Source organism: Xyrauchen texanus, chromosome 3 (assembly GCF_025860055.1).
Source record: "Xyrauchen texanus isolate HMW12.3.18 chromosome 3, RBS_HiC_50CHRs, whole genome shotgun sequence".
NCBI lineage: Eukaryota > Metazoa > Chordata > Actinopteri > Cypriniformes > Catostomidae > Xyrauchen > Xyrauchen texanus.
Window position 1 is genome coordinate 26,844,316 of NC_068278.1, and position 19,238 is coordinate 26,863,553.

Below are 19,238 nucleotides of genomic sequence, written 5' to 3' on the forward strand. Positions count from 1 at the left end.
TTGCTTAACTAGCAGCCTATAGGTTGTGATTCATTGGTAATAGTCTAACTAAATTTACATTCTCAAAGCGAGAGGTTCTTTCATATATCATCTGTTGGTTCCTCAACAGATGGAACTCCCTCTCTCCCCTCTGTCTTTTGTGGTTCAGGACAGTACAATGGTTAGGTTTTCTTTTAAAGTCACTTCTAAACATATACTATTGTAGCCACACGAAGGCATTTTGACAGCATTATTTTTAAATAGGTTTGTTCTCAGGATGGTATAGTACAGTGTAATCGCTTATTAGTGACGCGGGTTGGTCAGACATTTTGGACCACGAACAGTCAGTAGGTGGACATGGGGGAAATACAAGAGGAAGGTTAACTGTTCACGGAGAGAAAAACAATAAATAATTATTTGTTCTCTGTGTACTGTATGACAGACACTATTGCGTTTGTCTCTTGTTGAACCTCTTTTCTCTTTCCCTCCCTTTCCTCAGCTCTCTGCACCTTCCCCTCTTTTTCTGTCCATCCTGAATGCAGCTCTAGCGTTCATGTTCATATAAGATTCTGCAGGCCAGCAACAATTCTGAGAATACTAAGATATTACAAGATATGTTCAAGTTAATTGGTTTAAATTAACAGGATAATTTTCCTTGGTGGGGCCCACAAGCTTCTCAGTCAAAGTGCATTCTAGAGTCTGTGTATATAGTGCTATTTCTTGTGAAATGAACAGTTGGGCTATTTACTATATAAAAAAAAAAAAGCTTCAGGGTTCCCGTGGATCCTTGAAATGTCTTAATGTCTTAAATTAATATTTCCTAAATTTAAGGTAATAAAAAGTCTTAAAAGAAGTCTTAAATTTTGGGGCGGAAAGACAGGAATCGTACTATGACCTAATGTTATTATCAAACTTAAAAAGAATACTATTTAATTAAATAAATGCATGTGCTGCGGCCTTCAAAGTGAAAATGCTTGAGCGTTTTCAATTGTTGCAAAGCAGTTCACAATCATTAAGCAATATCGGAAATTTATGACAAGCTATCACTAAAGATCAACTGTTGATGATGATGATAATGTAGCAGTGAAGCGCAAACATTTCAAAATAAGAGTTCCCGGTGCATTTCAATGTTAAAGTACCTTTAAAGTCAAAAGTTATGTAAAGTTCCATGTATAAAGTTCACCTGTAATTTAATACAATGCGGACTCTTGTAGCCTCTGTCTGGCCCTCCCCATCACAGGAAGGAAAGACTAAGAACATTTAAAATTGACTTTAAAAAAAACTATTGGCAGACTAACACATTCTTTCAACTCATTATCAAATCCAATGTCTGTCGTCTTCTAATTTGTATCTATTTATAGAATGGAACCTAAACCAATTTAAATATGATATATATATATATATATATATATATATATGGAAAATATGTCAAGAATATTTTAAACTTGCATATAGCCTACCCTGTTTTACTGATAAGCAATGTTAAGGCCATGTTGAATATGTGTCCCTGCTTGTTTAGATAAGAGTCTGTGATACATGATTTATTTTGAGATTGTGTTTGTATTTATTTTATTTGTTCAGGCCTTGATTTAAAAAATCGATATGGTAAAAATATGCTATGAAAAAGTGCTATTTACTTTTTGGGGGAAACTGTGTTATTAAAGAATAATAATGCTAAAGAATTTCTTCATGCCTTTGTGCTCCATTCACTCCCATTCAAATGCAGGAGACCAGAAACGCAAGATCATGCAAATACAGTGCCTTGCGTAGTATTCGGCCCCCTTGAACTTTTCGACCTTTTGCCACATATCAGGCTTCAAACATTAAGATATAAAACTGTAATTTTTTGTGAAGAATCAACAACAAGTGGGACACAATCATGAAGTGGAACGAAATTTATTGGATATTTCAAACTTTTTTAACAAATAAAAAACTGAAAAATTGTTCAGCCCCTTTACTTTCAGTGCAGCAAACTCTCTCCAGAAGTTCAGTGAGGATCTCTGAATGATCCAATGTTGACCTAAATGACTAATGATTATAAATAGAATCCACCTGTGTGTAATCAAGTCTCCGTATAAATGCACCTGCTCTGTGATAGTCTCAGAGGTCCGTTTAAAGCACAGAGAGCATCATGAAGAACAACGAACACACCAGGCGGGTCCGAGATACTGTTGTGGAGGAGTTTAAAGCCGGATTTGGATACAGAAAGATTTCCCAAGCTTTAAACATCCCAAGGAGCACTGTGCAAGCAATAATATTGAAATGAAAGGAGTATCAGACCACTGCAAATCTACCAAGACCCGGCCGTCCCTCTAAACTTTCAGCTCATACAAGGAGAAGACTGATCAGAGATGCAGCCAAGAGGCCCATGATCACTCTGGATGAACTGCAGAGATCTACAGCTGAGGTGGGAGACTCTGTCCATAGGACAACAATCGGTCGTATACTGCACAAATCTGGCCTTTATGGAAGAGTGGCAAGAAGAAAGCCATTTCTTAAAGATATCCATAAAAAGTGTTGTTTAAAGTTTGCCACAAGCCACCTGGGAGACACACCAAACATGTGGAAGAAGGTGCTCTGGTCAGATGAAACCAAAATCTAACTTTTTGGCAACAATGCAAAATGTTATGTTTGGCGTAAAAGCAACACAGCTCATCACCCTGAACACACCATCCCCACTGTCAAACATGGTGGTGGCAGCATCATGGTTTGGGCCTGCTTTTCTTCAGCAGGGACAGGGAAGATGGTTAAAATTGATGGGAAGATGGATGGAGCCAAATACAGGACCATTCTGGAAGAAAACCTGATGGAGTTTGCAAAAGACCTGAGACTGGGACGGAGATTTGTCTTCCAACAAGACAATGATCCAAAACATAAAGCAAAATCTACAATGGAATGGTTCACAAATAAACATATCCAGGTGTTAGAATGGCCAAGTCAAAGTCCAGACCTGAATCCAATCGAGAATCTGTGGAAAGAACTGAAAACTGCTGTTCACAAACGCTCTCCATCCAACCTCACTGAGCTCGAGCTGTTTTGCAAGGAGGAATGGGCAAACATTTCAGTCTCTCGATGTGCAAAACTGATAGAGACATACCCCAAGCGACTTACAGCTGTAATCGCAGCAAAAGGTGGCGCTACAAAGTATTAACTTAAGGGGGCTGAATAATTTTGCACGCCCAATTTTTCAGTTTTTTATTTGTTAAAAAAGTTTGAAATATCCAATAAATTTCGTTCCACTTCATGATTGTGGCCCACTTGTTGTTGATTCTTCACAAAAAATTACAGTTTTATATCTTTATGTTTGAAGCCTGAAATGTGGCAAAAGGTCGAAAAGTTCAAGGGGGCCGAATACTTTCACAAGGCACTGTATATTTTTACTATGCTGCAAACCGCTAATCCATATGACGAAAGGACACATGATCAATAGAAGTTTAAAACGTCAAATGCTGACCTCTTGGCTCAATCCAAAAAAATACATTCAGTATTTTAAATCTGTTTATATTTTTTAAATAATATTATTTGTGATGTATTATTTATTACACCAGAAGCCATTCCCTGTGACAACATATCCTGCTCTGTTATGTTGTCCGTAAACATTTTACGTGTTCAAGACCAGTGTGTCTGCCACATTAGGGCTTTATCAGCTAGTCAATACAATTGCTAAAATAGGTGCACAAAATGTATAGCATACATCTTAAAGGTATGCACGTTATTTGTAAGAGAGACAAAGGCATGGAGAAACATACATTTTCATTTTAATGCTGGAAATGCTGGTCTTTATCCAATTAATTGGAATAAACAACAAATGAATCAATTATCAAAATGTAAGTTACAATTATTTGTAATGGTTAATCAACATTTAATGCTTTTGTTAATATTATTTAATGACATTTGAGCTATTATATAACATTACAAACATCATCGTGTATTGAATATATTTTGTTAATTACTCATAAATGCTGAATAATTGTCAACTTTCTTGATTACTGCAATAATTTATTTGCTAAATAGGTTGTAGGTTATTATGTAATAGTTATCTATCTATTGTTCTTAGATAAAAATAAGAATGAGGAACTTGTTTGACAAATTTTATAGATTAATTGGATCAGTTATTTTGAGTGTGTAAATTCAATCATTACAAACGTTTTAATACATTTACAATTTGTATTCGTCTCCAAACATTCTCTTGTTCATATTGTTTTTAAGTTGCTATGTTGGTGTTGATGAGATAGACTGACCTGCTGAATGTGGAAATAACTAAAATGTGAAATCGTGTAGCTTATTCTAAAATGTGTTGTTGTTGATTTTTATTCTTCTCAGGAGCAAAATATTTGCCAACGGTATGATGAGCTGATGACTGAGTGGGAGAAAAAAGTTGAGCGAATGGAGAACAACCCTCGCCGTAAAGCCAAAGAAAGCCGCACACGTGAATACTATGAGAGACAATTCCCTGAGATTCGCAAACAGCGCGAACAACAAGAACGCTTCCAGAGGTCAGCTGTGCCTCTCACTTTCCCTTTTGACCCATTAAAAGCTCTGTCAAACACATACATTCACTGGTATTGCTTTTCCCTGACACAGTTGTGATGTAACATCTTGTGTAAATACTCGAGACGCAATGTTCTGTCCTGACTCAGCAGTTGACTAATCAGGATTTAGATTCCTGTACTAGGGTCAGAGGTCAGGCTATGATAGTTCCTAGTACAGAATTTGCAGGGCTTCCCTGAATTACAGGGAACTCTTTCTGGAATACCAGTAAAGCGGAACCAATAAACATTCACATACCATTGACCTTGATGCACCAAAAGGACAGACACTGTGCTGATAAATTGACCAAAGTAACAAGTTAATTGTAAGATATTTTTTAATTACATTGTAAGCGCCAATATGTGTGGGTTCCGATTTTAAATATTGTCCAATATTAGACCAGCAAGGATAGTCCTTAGTCAGGGTAGACACCTTTTGATTTAATTATCACCCATCTTTTCTGGAGTTTTTAACATCCAAGGTATTTAACATCACAAACTGTTGAATAGACTGTACTTCTATCCTTCACAACCTTGTTTTCAATTGCAAAAATTTTAATTATTCTACACTGACTAAGGTCTATTAGCCTTGACTTGTATACCAAAACAACACCATTTCAGACATTCTGTTTAGTGCAAATAATCTGTCCGTTTTTCTGTATAAGTTATTTAATTAGTTTTTTAGTTTGAAAGGTTGCAGGTTTTTGAGCTGCAGTTCTGTTCATTCAGATCAAACCTGCAGATTTTAGTGAGTGATGATTGACTATCTTGATTGGTTTAGAGACTGTTCCGGTAATAATAACTACATATGCTGGCTTGTTTAAAACAAAGAACTTCAGAGCTCATGAATAGACCCAAAGGAATCTAGCCAGCTAGCTGGAACCGCTGCTTATAACACTTTTTGTGGGAGAAGAAACGGGGTGGGACTCTGGGAAAGCAATGTTACATGGTTCGGAGACAACAAAGCCAGGAACAGAGAATACATTTCTCTAACCATGCTTCATCTTTCTCTTATTTAGGGTGGGCCAGAGGGGCACAGGTCTGTCTGCCACCATTGCAAGAAGTGAACACGAGATATCTGAGATCATTGATGGCCTCTCGGAGCAGGAGGTAAACCAGTGGTATTAATGTCTGATCTTATAACCCTAATTGAAGTCTGATGATTTGGGCTTTATATCCCTGGCTAAAGAAGTGATTTGGGGGGAATTTTTGATTTTTTACCCAGAAGAATTGCACTTAATCATATACCCCATCTATCTCCCACACATCAGAGTAAATTTTTTCCTGTGAGCCACCGAGTTAGTATTTACATAGGAGTAATGTTAGTATCATGTATCTAGATTTTTGACATGAAACAAACTTTTGTCTACTTCGCAGCTTGTTCTGGCCAAGAACCGACTACTTGATTAGAAAGCGACTGTCTGAGTGATGTAATGTAATGCCATAAACCACGGTTTGTTTTGTAAACTAGAAATTATCAGAAGTTTGTGTAAACCACTAAATACACTCAATGAGCACTTTATTAGAAACATCTGTACACCTACTCATTTATGCAATTTATGGCCATACTGGTTCGATCTGACAGAAAGGCTACGATAACTCAGATAACCACTGTGAGATGCTATTCTGCTCACTACAATTGTACAGATTCCACAACATGAACCTTGTGGTGGATGGACTACAACAACAGAAGACCACGATGGGCACTTTATTAGGACCTTAGTGTTCTTAATAAAGTGCTAGTCAGTGTATTTCATAGAGACAACTCAGAAAACAAAGCAGAATATACAGTTATGCTCATTGTTATTGAGTTATTATAGCTGTTTTATGTACAGTTTGTGAGCACAATTAAAATTCAAAGATTTGACACTCTAAAATGGCAAACTTTGGCAAATCTAGTGATTTGTAATTGGGTCATCCTCCCAAGTGCTAATAATCAACTCTGTATTATTTAAACAAAATTGACATTCCACATGGGAAAAACTATGCAGCCTGACTTGGTGAAGTTAAGTTGCAGCTGGGCAATCTGATTGGAGCTTGTGATTATTTTTATTTTTTTACAAGTGCTTTAAAGTTTTGTGTGCAGTATGCATCAGACATTTAGTGAACGGACTGTGGGCATCCCTTTGGCGTGCTGTCAGAGGTTGAGATTAATGTCAACCAGTGCTACAGAACCATCTTGGACCTCAATACCTTTGTGTCTTTCTCAGAACAATGAGAAGCAAATGAGGCAGTTGTCCGTTATTCCTCCCATGATGTACGACTCCGAGCAACGGAGAGTGAAGTTTATCAATATGAACGGCCTGATGGATGATCCCATGAAGGTCTACAAATCACGCCAGTTCATGAATGTCTGGACAGAACACGAGAAGGAGATCTTCAAGGAAAAGTGAGTAGCTGTGTATGGTGAGTTTGTGTAACTCGTGTTTCATTTTCTTACTTTCTCTATTCTGGTTTATAGGTTTGTGCAGCACCCAAAGAACTTCTGGCTGATTGCTTCATTTCTGGAGAGAAAGGTGTGTTCTTTTGGTGTCTTTTTTTCTTATTTAAGTATGGTAAACTGCATACCTTCCCTGGAAGTTCACCATGTTTTTTTTATAGTGTTGATTTGTATTTTCTTCTCAGATTCAAATTCAAGTGAGACAGCTGTATTTATGTTCTCTTTCTATCTTTCTGCAGTGTGTGTCTGATTGTGTGCTGTACTATTATTTGACTAAGAAGAGTCAGAACTATAAAACTCTCGTCCGACGGAACTTTGGCAGTCGGCGACGAAGGAATCAGGTATTAAAATAAAAAAAAAAATATGTTTGTTTCCCCTCCAAATGTGCCCTTTTACTACTTCTATCAGTGTTCCTACAGTCCTTGAAAACCTGAAAATATAATTGAATTTGTAAAATCGTTTGAATATATAATGGATATTTATGTCTTTAAAAGTTATGGAGAAGTAATTGAAATATCTATTTTGAATAGAATAGAACTTGTTCTAGTGACATATTAAATTGAACAGAATTTGTTCTGATACAGAGATTGTGAGTGCAATCTCTATAAAACGATTTTTAAAAACCCTTAACCAGTAATCTCGAACCACTGAAAAAGTCTGAAATTCTTTGGTCAAAAGGTGCGGAAACCCTGCTGTGTTCTCTAACACTATGGATATGTGTTTTGGATAGATAGGTAGATAGTTGGACTTCTGGGTAAAATGTGTTTTGTTGTGTCAGAGGCTTTGCTTTTGAGATGTGGTTTGTAGGACTAAAGAGGCACACTTGTGTTCAGTATGCACTATTCGAGCCTCTATGAGTGTGTTTTGAAAGTTGTCTAATGCAAAGTTTTGTATTTTACAAAAAATAGAGAGGGTGTGTTTCATGGTTGTTTTTGTAAGCATGGGTGTGTGTGTGTGTGTGTGTGTGTGTGGGTGTGCGCGCACAGGTAATCAGTCAAAAATGCATCTGTGCTTTTGAGAGTCACTCACTCACTCACTCACTCACTCACTCCCTCACTCTCACTCTGATTTATGGAGGGCGACAGCTTTCCAGGAATCTGTTTTATCTGTTTGGCATAGCCCAAAGGCTCCATGCTGCTGTCAGGGACCACGGAGAGAAAGAAAGGGAAGATTATAGAGGTCGTTTTAGACTAGAGGTCAAGCGATTGTTTTTTTTTTTATTTTATTTTTTTTTTGCTGAAATTATAACGATATATCACACAATTTAATATAAATTGTAAATGATATATATAAATAATCCAAATTTTTTTTATTTTGCATTATATTTACTCAAGTGTTTTTTTATTTGCCTTATCATCATTAGAAAAGACATTTGAGAAGAGAGATATACAGATTGTAACACCTGAGCTCTTTAAACATCATAAGCTCATACATTTCTGTTGTTGCTCTGTTATGTGGGATGGTTTAAATGAGACTGTGTGTCTGTCTCAATCTCAATCCATAGTTCAGTAGTCAGTGCACTGGTCAGGAAGTCAGCCATTTCTACTTTCATATGCACCATATGAACCTGGGAGCATTGTTGCTCACTGTGAATGTTTCTCAATGCTATTTGCATATGTTAACTTGCTTATCCATGTGTTTATTACTTTATTAAAATGATGCCCAACAAAACAACATGTTGACTGAAAATGACGACTCATGATCCATCAGACTTTCACAAGCTTACAGAGGGAAACTCTGGAGGGAAAACATGATAAATGTCGTTGCAACCTTAGTGCCACTATGACAATCAAGCATCCTCGATATTCAGCCTGATCAAGAACACATCTGGGTAATTTTATGCGTTCTCTGTACTTGCGCTCTTGAGTATTGAAATAGAATTTCAGCAGTGGATGATGACGTTGAACGAGTCCATGAGAATGTAAGAATGCATTTTGAGAAACAGCCTATCTTCCCTTACCGGAAATGTCATCGGGTCTTCTGAAGCCTCTCAAATCGTTAGAGGATTAGCGCAAGTGTAAAAATATGTCAGCCTTATTTTCTATTTAAAAGAGAAAAGAGAATCATCCATTTCTTATAAATGAAATTTAAGAAAAACAATCTTCTAAATATTAGAGTTGTTAAAATAATTATAAAAAATATACCCATTTGTAGTGTTGTCATGGTACCAAAATGTAAGTAGTCTGTACCGATACCAGTGAAATTTCACAGATCTCGATACCAATTTCGATACCACAGCAAAGATATGATAATGTGCTACTGAACACACCAGTTTAGTTATTTTTAATAATTATAGTTTAATAATCATTTTCCAAAACTTTTAAATTTTTAAAGTTTATTTCATTTCATCATCAAAACGGTGTCTAACCAATTAATTCTTAAAACTTTTTACAAGTGAAAATACAATTTTCAACATGTCATTGCATTTTTTTTTCAAACTTTTATTCGCAGTCTTTGCTTGATTATTTTTACAGTCTATATAAAATTTTACTATACAGTTGTAATATATTTCTGTCACAATTTCTTCTTCAATTTCAGTCTTCTAGCTTTTATTTTGAATTGTGCTTTTATTATGATGTGTGTTTTTTGCTGGAAGCTTCACTTTACCGGATAAACATTTATAAAGCGCATTTGCAGATCGATACCAAATGTGTTTAAAAGCGTGACCTCGTAATCGTGTTGCAGGTGATGTCCCAAATGTTCCGTGGATCAACACCCTTGCCAGTGCCTGAATTAGTGTTCACAATATACTTATTCACAACTTGGGGAGCTAGGGAGCTTATTGAGACACACTGGTTTCTTAAGCTGGCAACACGATGGCACGTAGCAACAAAATGAACTGTGATTGGTCATTTACATGTCTCAGACGCCTCCACTTACAAGGAGGTGATTCTCAGCGCCGTCGCATCTTAACCCTCTGGGGTCTGAGGGTGTTTTGGGCCCTGGAGAAGTTTTGACATGCCTTGACATTTGTGCTTTTTTCAGTTGCTTAAAAACATATTAATGGCTAAAGTCTGATAACACTGTATTCAGCACAAACTGGGCTACAATAATATGTGAGCAACATGTGTGTATATGGTTTTTGAAAAACTAAATTAAGTCATTGAAATAAGGCCATATAACAGATACTCAACATTTGTCCACAAGCCTTTTGAGAACTGGATCTTGTAGCCTAGAGGTTTTGCTACAAAATGATGTGAAAATAATCCTGATCACGCATTCATACAAAACAATATAGTAATTGAACTTTTGTAAGACAATTTTAGTGTTGAATGGTAATATGCGAGGAGGCGTAAATTATCATGAATATTGAGGTAATTTACACCTGAAGAGACAAAGACCCCTCCCCTGAGCCTTTCAATGAGGGATAGAGAATGAATGTGAGGAGACTTAATGATCAAAATCAAGTTTTAAGTTAAAAGAAGACTACATTTTCTTTACACAAAGACTTTACTTAATTTTAGACCTACACTACCGTTAAAAGAAGTCTCTTCTGCTCACCAAGACTGCATTTATTTGATCCAGGACATATTTCAAATGTCAATACTTTGAATCCTGGCTGGCAAGTCTGTAAACAGTCCCACTAGTAAAATATGTACGTTTATATAAAATAGCATGTCAGCTAATGAAAACTAATTGACTTGCTCGATGACATGGGTTACCATTGATATGATTGTATTTCAGTTGTGTAATTTTGTTGTGCAAAGGTAAATATAAGTTTCACTGTGCAAAGGTAAATCTCATTACAGAAGTAACATGGGTTTGTGAATGTTGTATCATGTTGACTTTAAAACAACAGTCATAATTGGGTATTGTACCTGTGTTTTGTTTTTGCATATTTGTCAAAGATTCATCACATATTTATGCAGACAGAGAAGAACTATGAAAAACTGACAACTGCAAAAGATGCATAGTGCAACAGATAATGCAACCTGTCCTGATCCCTTTCTCTTGCTTTGGGCATGTAATCGCTCACAGTGTTTGCTCTATGTATAAGTAATATATCTTTGATATTATTATACACATGGCAGGGTTTCCGTTGTCCGGTAATTACCGGACATTGGCCGGTAAAAAAATTAAATGTCCGACAAAATTAAATCTCTCCGGTCAAATTGTCCGATTAAAATTGCCTAATAATCCCATCCCCCTAACACAATCTGAATTTGAGAATAAGCCTAGAATGTATAAAGCAAAAATACACCGATCTCTTGCTATGTTATAAAGGAACAGGCTCTATCGTTTGAAAGTTATGAAACAACATCGCATGCTGCATTTCAAATAAAGCGCACGTCTAAAACGGCTGCAATATAGACCTAAACAACGAACGATTGAGTGAGACGTTTCAAATATGGCCAGGTCCAGGCAGACTAGCTTTAAAAGCTTTTTTCAGAGGCCAGACGATGGTGAATCAGGAACATCTCATTATAGATAGATCAGTGCTTCTAATCCGGCGCATTCGTGCAGTTTTTTCTCTATCATCAAAACTGAATAGCCTATGTTCATCAGTGCGTGGTTACAGTCTATATCAAGCAGGGACACATTTGTGTGCATTTTATTTTGTGATTTCACCGAATTAATAGAGAGTCTCCGCAACGGCGATAGATTGAAACGCTGCGTCCTAGTGAAGATTGCGCAACTCGCGCAGCGCGTCGTCCATGCAACTGATAGCAGCGGACACGAAGCGCCAGCTTGATTTCAAAAACAACAGATTTTAGCGCTAGATCTCTTATTTAATAACGGACTAAATGAATGATCTGCTAGTTAACTGGAGATGTTTTATTTATTTGTATTAGGTACATCCGTGCCTCAATGTTTCAAAAAGTGAATGTGTGTGAAACCACAGTAAAAAACAATTGCCGTTGATTGACGCCAATCGGACGCTCATGTTTTTTTTTCGCCTATTTGAAAGTTAAGCTAATAATAATATGTTGCATTCTATACGGCCTGATTATGTCATTTTTTAAGTTACATAGACTGCCTCCAGTTTTCCTCAACTTGACTAATTAAGAGGCGATATATTTGACCGGCATATCATCAAAATGTCCGTAAAACAAAACCTCTGCCGGTCACTTTGACCGGCACCATTTTTTTCTAGCGGAAACTCTGACACATGGTGAGATGATCGGCTAAATGACCCTTCTAACTCGATTAGCCCTCAGTCTCCCTTGTGTGTAAGCAGCTGATGTACGGAGTTGGCATTAATTACTGCTATATTTTAGGCTATGTAAACAACACAGACAGCACTGCATAAAAGGTTGTGCAACAGAGGCCTTCTGTAAGCACCACTGCAACACAGATCACAAGCCGAGGCTGCAGGTCATTGAATGTATTTTTGACATGCACCTACACCATCATCCCAGCTATTCTCTGTACTTAATTACACCAACTCTCTGTTCCCACATCTATCTGTCCGTGGATAACCAGCTTTCTGATGGACAGGCAGCAGCTAGTGAGATGGGGCAATTCACTTCCAGCACATGTTTGGACACTTCCCCCCAGGGATGTGTGCTCTCCCCACTACTCTTCTCCCTGTATACCAATGACTGCACAGCCAAGGACCCCTCTTTCAAGCTCCTGAAGTTTGCAGACAACTCTACTGTCATCAGCCTCATCCAAGATGATGATGAGTCTGTATACAGAAGGGAGGTTTAACGGCTGGCTCACTGGTGCAGTCAAAACCTGGAGCTGAACACACTCAAAACAGTGGAGATTAAAGTGGACTTTAGGAGGAATACCCCAACATTGACCCCACTCACCATTCTGAACAGCACTGTGGCAACAGTGGAATCATTCAGGTTCCTGGGCTCTACCATCTCACAGGACCTGAAGTGGGAGTCCCACATTTACTCCATTGTGAAAAAGGCTCACCAGAGGCTGTACTACTTTGGCCAGCAGAGGAAGTTCAACCTGCCACTGGTGCTGCTGATCCAGTTCTAATCAGCAGTCACTAAGACTGTCCTCTGCACTTCAATAACTGTCTGGTTTGGTTCAGCTACTAAATCGGACATCAGAAGACTTCAAAGGACAGTTTGGACCACTGTTAGGATTATTGGTTGCTCCCTGCCTTCCCTTCAAGAACTGTACACTTCCAGAGTGAACTGTTGCCTTCTGGCAGGCGCTACGGAGCACTGAGCACCAGAACTGTCAGGCACAAAAACATTTTTTTCCCTCAGGCTTTTCATCTCATGAACCGTTAAAACTGCCCCATTGAGCAATAATTATGTGCAATACATGGCTTAGTATATTTAGATTTATCCAACATACCCTACCTCTTCTGCTATACATTCCCTTGCATCTGTATATAACAGATTTGTATTTGTACATGCGCATATATATATAAGTACGCGATGCCCATGTATGTATGTATGTGTGTATGTGTGTATGTGTGTATGTGTGTATGTGTGTATGTGTGTATGTGTGTGTGTGTGTGTGTGTGTATGTGTGTGTGTGTATGTGTGTATGTATATATATGTATATATATGTAAGTGAAACTTCCGCTGTATGGGCATCGCGTAGTTTATACAGTGAACAAAACAACCATCCATTCTTGTGCACTTGATGAAGCGCAATTTCAATCTAAGGGATCTCAAGATGTTTATCTTGAGATCCCTAGTACCCCTATATTTAACTTGACACAGTGACCTAAACATTTTGTTTATGACACAACGCACCCGAGACGCTACACAAGCATGTCTGATGCAGGTGTACATTGACGGGTCCTCATAATAAATCTCCAACTGATTGACAAATTCACTTACGAAATGGATTGCTATGAACTGTATGCCATTGATTGGCGTATGTTCAATAATATGGTAGTAAACAATACATTGTATTCTAAAGCCGCTTTTTGTGTTGTCTTATCAATGATTAACATTTCTGCCACAAGAATGTAATGCATTTTAATTATCTGAATATTTTTATTATATATATATATATATATATATATAATTAAAGATAACTGTATAATTATTTCATCATTATATGTTGAATTATTGTTATATGAGGGGCTTTCTCAGCAAATATTTGTATATGCGATTAAATATGATTAATTAATTTGGACACCATGTAATTAATTCGTTTAAAATGTTTTATCAATTGACAGCCCTTATCTATCAATCTATCGACCGACCGACCGACCGTACAAAAGTTTTAGGCACATAAGAGGTTTCACAAAAACATTTGTAAGATGGTTATTTATATCTTCAGGTTTAGTGTTGTCAATAGTAAAAAAAAATTTCGACTCCCAAACATTTCTTTTGCAATTAGAAAAGATTAGAATAGAAGAACAGGGAGCCCTGCAACAGATGTCATGGTTCCACAGAACATCGAGTCAGTCTGGGATTACATAAAGAGACAGAAGCAATTGATACAGTCTAAATAGATAGAAGAACTGTGGCAAATTCTCCAAGAAGCTTGGAACATCCTATCTGCCCAAAACCAAGAAAAACTGTGTCTAGGTGACCTAGGAGAATTAGCGCTGTTTTAAAGGCAAAGGTAACCACACCAAATATTGATTTAGCTTTGTTTACTGGACTTTGTGTGATGTTAATTGATAAATGTTAATTAATAATTGATAGTGTTATGTAATTGTTTTTGATGACATCATCACAATGCAAAATTTTTCACAAGTGCCTAAAACATTTGCACAGTACTGTGTATATATAAATACATTTTTGTCTTATTGTGTATTTCTATATATACTTATGTTTATTCAATTTTTTATTATTATTATCTCTGTTGCTGTATTATTTGTGCACTGGAAGCTTCTGTCACCAAGACAAATTCCTTTTATTTGTAAGCATATTTGACAATAAAGCATATTCTGATTGAGTCAGGAGTTGAGCTACAGTAATGAGGAGGTGAACTGATCTGCTTTGCACACACACATTTCCTGACCCGGCAGCCTTCAGAAGCCCCAGGTGATTTGAGCAAGCAGGTGTATGTGCAGCTGTTTTCGTTTGCATGTGCATACAGAACAGCGACGTTAAGTGATTCCCTGCATTTCTTTAGCTACCTGGCAATCTGCATTACAGCTCAATTTACAGCACAGTCAGAGTTTCATGTACCACCTGATTGAAAGATTCCTACGTTCACGTACTGATTAAACAGAGGACAATCAAGAATTTTTTTTTAATCTGATCTTTAAAATGCTCTGAGTTTATGTGAGTGTATGCAATAGGGCCTCTTAACTGAGTGTGTGTGTGGGTGGGTGGAGTGTATGACCCTACTCCACATCCACATAAAAGTGTTTGTGTCAGTTCAGTTCACGTGGAGTTCTGAACACTGTTCCAAACTTCTGCTCGTGCTTTCTGTTCCCAGAGTCCCCAGATAACATTTGAGAGAGAGCGAGAGACTTTAGGGAGAGAGAGGGAGAGCGAGTACAAGCCAGGACAATATGCATAAGAGAAATTTTGTATATATTCCTTTATAACAAAAAAAACTTAATTGGCAGCTCATGTGTTTTGCTGTCCTCGCCAGTGCCCTGACACTTTCAGAGAAAGAGGGAGGGCTTGAGAATGTGTGTGTATGCAAGACACCCCTCCTGAGTTCTGAATAGTGGTATGTGCCGTTTGTACCGACACCTGTGAGAAAGTTGTAGAGCAGCTTGCTGTGCCAATCAAAATCCTGACTGGGCCTGGTTAAGATCGGGACATTTTTTTAGGGGCAGATAATCGTAAATGAAGGTACTGTAAAAATCATGTGTGATCTGTGCGTATGAGTTGAAATTTATTTTGTGTGTGGAGAAAGACCACAGCGTGATTTGGGAAAAATGAAACTATCACAGATTTGTAGGAAATAGGTTAGGTTATATAGATTAGTGGTCATTACAAAGAGTTGACTAATCGGAATCAGGTATTCCATAGTCATTATTAATATTGTTAATGAAAGTCATTAAAAAGTGTGAATCTAATCAATACAGGAGACAATATTTTACCAATATATCTTTTAAATAATTAGTCAATTAATTAATCTTATTATGGTAAAGGCTTGGTTCGTAAATCAGGGCTCAACAGTAAATCTTTTATCTGCTGGCCTGTTTGGGCCAGAACTTCAGATTTTTACTTCCCTGTCAACATTTTCACTCTCCAGACCACAAAATGTAATACATGTTATTTTTAGCAATATATTGTTATATGTTCCAGGAAAAAAGCATTTATATTTTTCTTTTAAATACAAAATAAACATATTTTTTATTTACACATTTACAATAAATATAAAATGGTGAACTGGCCAGAAACGCTCTCGCATTGGCCCATGGAGCCAGCGTTTCATTCTTATTGTTGAGTTCTGACAGAATTCTTTTTTTTGTCTTTGCTAGGTTGATATTTTTTTTCTGCTGCTTCTGCTTTTACACTTCTGCTTCTTCTCCTTCTTTTGCTGCTTCTGCTGGCCCAGTAGTTCAGAATTTTACTTGGCCTGCCAAAATTTTCACTGTCCCCACAACAAAAATTTTTAATTATATTTTTAGCAACAATATTAATAAGTGGAAGAAAATATATTAGTTTTATTTTACGTTAAGTTTTCTTTATAAAACCAAACTTTTTAATTTGCAATTGAGGAAATTCTGCAATTATAATGAAACTCCATGAACTATGAATTTATACTTTTATGAATACATATAACTGTTGCTCGCGCTCTTGCTCGTGCACACACTACATACGGACGCGAGTGAGTGAGCATCGACCAAAACAATGACCTAACGTACAAGAGACTCAATGTGATTCACCGACATCATGCTGACAGATGAGGTAGCATAATTAAAATTACACTGTTAGGATTATTATACTACAAACTGAGACTGTATATTAAATTAGATTTTCCAGTGCTGGACTGCATTTATACAATGTCCTATGTTGGTGTTAGATAGCTAGCCAGCTTTATCAATAGCTGTTAGCTAAATTTGGTGGATGATGATGATAGTAGTGGTTTATAAAATAGACTGTACATTATAAATATGTTGACTCAATTCAGTATTGATATGATTCCATCACAAATGTAATTTTTATATATTGATGCACAATTGTTTTATTATAGAATGTATACGCTTACTCTGAGTTTGTGTAGGAGTCGGTGTTATGCTGTGAGCCGGACATTTGCTGGATTCCATCTCTAAGATAAAGTTACCTAGTGTTGCAGCGGAAGAGAAGCGATTACTGAGGCAAAGCTCTCGAGAGCTTTCGATTTTCCCGGCAAAACCGGCCCGCTCCCTTTGCATGAAAACATTCTACAGGCTAATTTTAATGCAATTAAGTTGCATTACAAGATGTTTACACACTGGCTAAAAAGGTGAATATTACATGAAAATTGTTACATATTGCACCTTTAAAATGCATCTATGTCAGTCAACCAGTTAACTTTACCATGGTGACCTATTTGTTGACAGAATTCTCTACAAAAACATTTATATATCACAGAAAACCAAATGTTTGGCATAAGTAATTTAATGGCATATTTAAGGCAAAAAACTTAGCACATGCAAGATATCACAACAACACAGCACTTTCCCGATTGGGCAAGTGACAGTTCCATGACACTGGCCCTGGGCCAGCAGAAGTGAAAGGGGGTCACTGGCAAGGAAGTATTGTGCAGGGAGCTGCCTGGAAAAAATCTACTCCACTAGTACACAATTGATTTGATTTTATTTATTTATGGGTAAATGATCACAGCATTTAGAGTGGGCACAATCCCATAAAAAATATCCAGATTAATCAGACAATCAATTTTTTACCAAGCCCTATCTGTAATGTACTTGTGTTTTGTTTTGTTTTCTCTCTCAGCTTCTTCTCCACCTCTGAACTAAATAAAAAAATTATATATATATTTATTTTATTTTTTTGCTGGGAATTGTAAAACTTCCAAAGATGGGTCAGCGATATGACCAAAATATTATGGTTGAAGTCAGAAGGTTACATACAATTAGGTTGAAATCATTTAAACTAAATTTTTAAGCACTTCAGATTTAATATTAGCAAACTATAGTTTGGCAAGTAATTTAGGACAACTACTTTGTACATGACATGAGTAATTTTTCCAACAATTATTTACAGACAGATAGTTTCACTTTGAATTGACTATATCACAATTCAAATGGGTCAGAAGTGTACATGCACTAAGTTAACTGTGCCTTTAAGCAGCTTGGACAATTCCAGAAAATGATGTCAAGCCTTTTAGACAATTAGTTCTGATAGGAAGTGTACTGAAATGGAGGTGTACATGTGGATGTATTTAAGGCTTACCTTCAAACGCAGTGCCTCTTTGCTTGACATCATGAGAAAATCAAAAGAAATCAGCCAAGACCTTAGAAAAAACATAGTGAACTTCCACAAGTCTGGTTCATCCTTGTGCAACAATAGTATGCAAGTATAAACACCATGGGACCACGCAGGCATAATACCGCTCAGGATAGAGACATATTCTGTCTCCTAGAGATGAATGTAGTTTGGTGCGAAAAGTTCAAATCAATCCCAGAACAACAGCAAAGGAACTTGTGAAGATGCTGGAGGAAACAGATTGACAAGTATCTATATCCACAGTACAAGTCCTATATTGACATAACCTGATAGGCTGCTCAGCAAGGAAGAAGCCACTGCGCCAAAACAGCAATAAAAGCTGAAGCTTGGTCGCAAATGGGTCTTCAAAAGTGGACAATGACCGCAAGCATACCTCCCAAAGTTGTGGCAAAATAGCTTAAGGACAACAAAGTCAAAGTATTGGAGTGGCCATTACAAATCCCTGTCCTTAATCCGATTGGAAATTTGTGGTCAGAACTGAAAAAGCGTGTGCGAGCAAGGAGCCTACAAAGCTGATTCAGTTACACCAGTTCTGTCTGGAGGAATGGGACAAAATTCCAGCATCTTATTGTGAGAAGCTTGTGGAAGAAAGATATACAGCTGAAGTTTGATGTTTATTATAAAAACGTTTTAATCTGAAGGCAACTGCTTAATTTATTTTAATTAGTTTTGTAGTCAAAAATAAAATTGTGCCATAATATTAATTTATTTCATTACAAAACTTTTTTAAAATGTTTTTTTATAAGTTGTTGAAAGGAATTACTTGGACCAAATAATAAAGACAAGCAGCCAATAAGTGCCCTGAATAGATGGGAACTCCTTCAATACTGTATAAAAACATCCTAGGGTGATACCTCAAGAAGTTGATTGAGAAAATGCAAAGAGTACATTTCTGCAAATTCTAGGCAAAGGGTGGCTACTTTGAATATGCTAAAATATAACAGTTTTGATTTATTTAGGATTTTTTTAGTCGCAACATAATTCCCATAGTTCCATTTC

The 19,238-nt window shown here is 36.9% G+C and overlaps 1 protein-coding gene across 10 annotated transcripts in view; it reads left to right on the plus strand.

The window, feature by feature from the left end:
* Positions 1-19,238, plus strand: part of LOC127622859 (nuclear receptor corepressor 1-like) — a 135,123-nt gene that overhangs the window by 43,851 nt on the left and 72,034 nt on the right. For all 10 annotated transcript variants that reach the window (XM_052096990.1, XM_052096983.1, XM_052097008.1 and 7 more), the window contains exons 10-14: positions 4,303-4,475; positions 5,528-5,618; positions 6,719-6,897; positions 6,970-7,024; positions 7,188-7,289. In XM_052096990.1, coding sequence (XP_051952950.1) covers positions 4,303-4,475; positions 5,528-5,618; positions 6,719-6,897; positions 6,970-7,024; positions 7,188-7,289 — 600 coding nt within the window. The remainder of the gene's footprint in view (positions 1-4,302; positions 4,476-5,527; positions 5,619-6,718; positions 6,898-6,969; positions 7,025-7,187; positions 7,290-19,238) is intronic.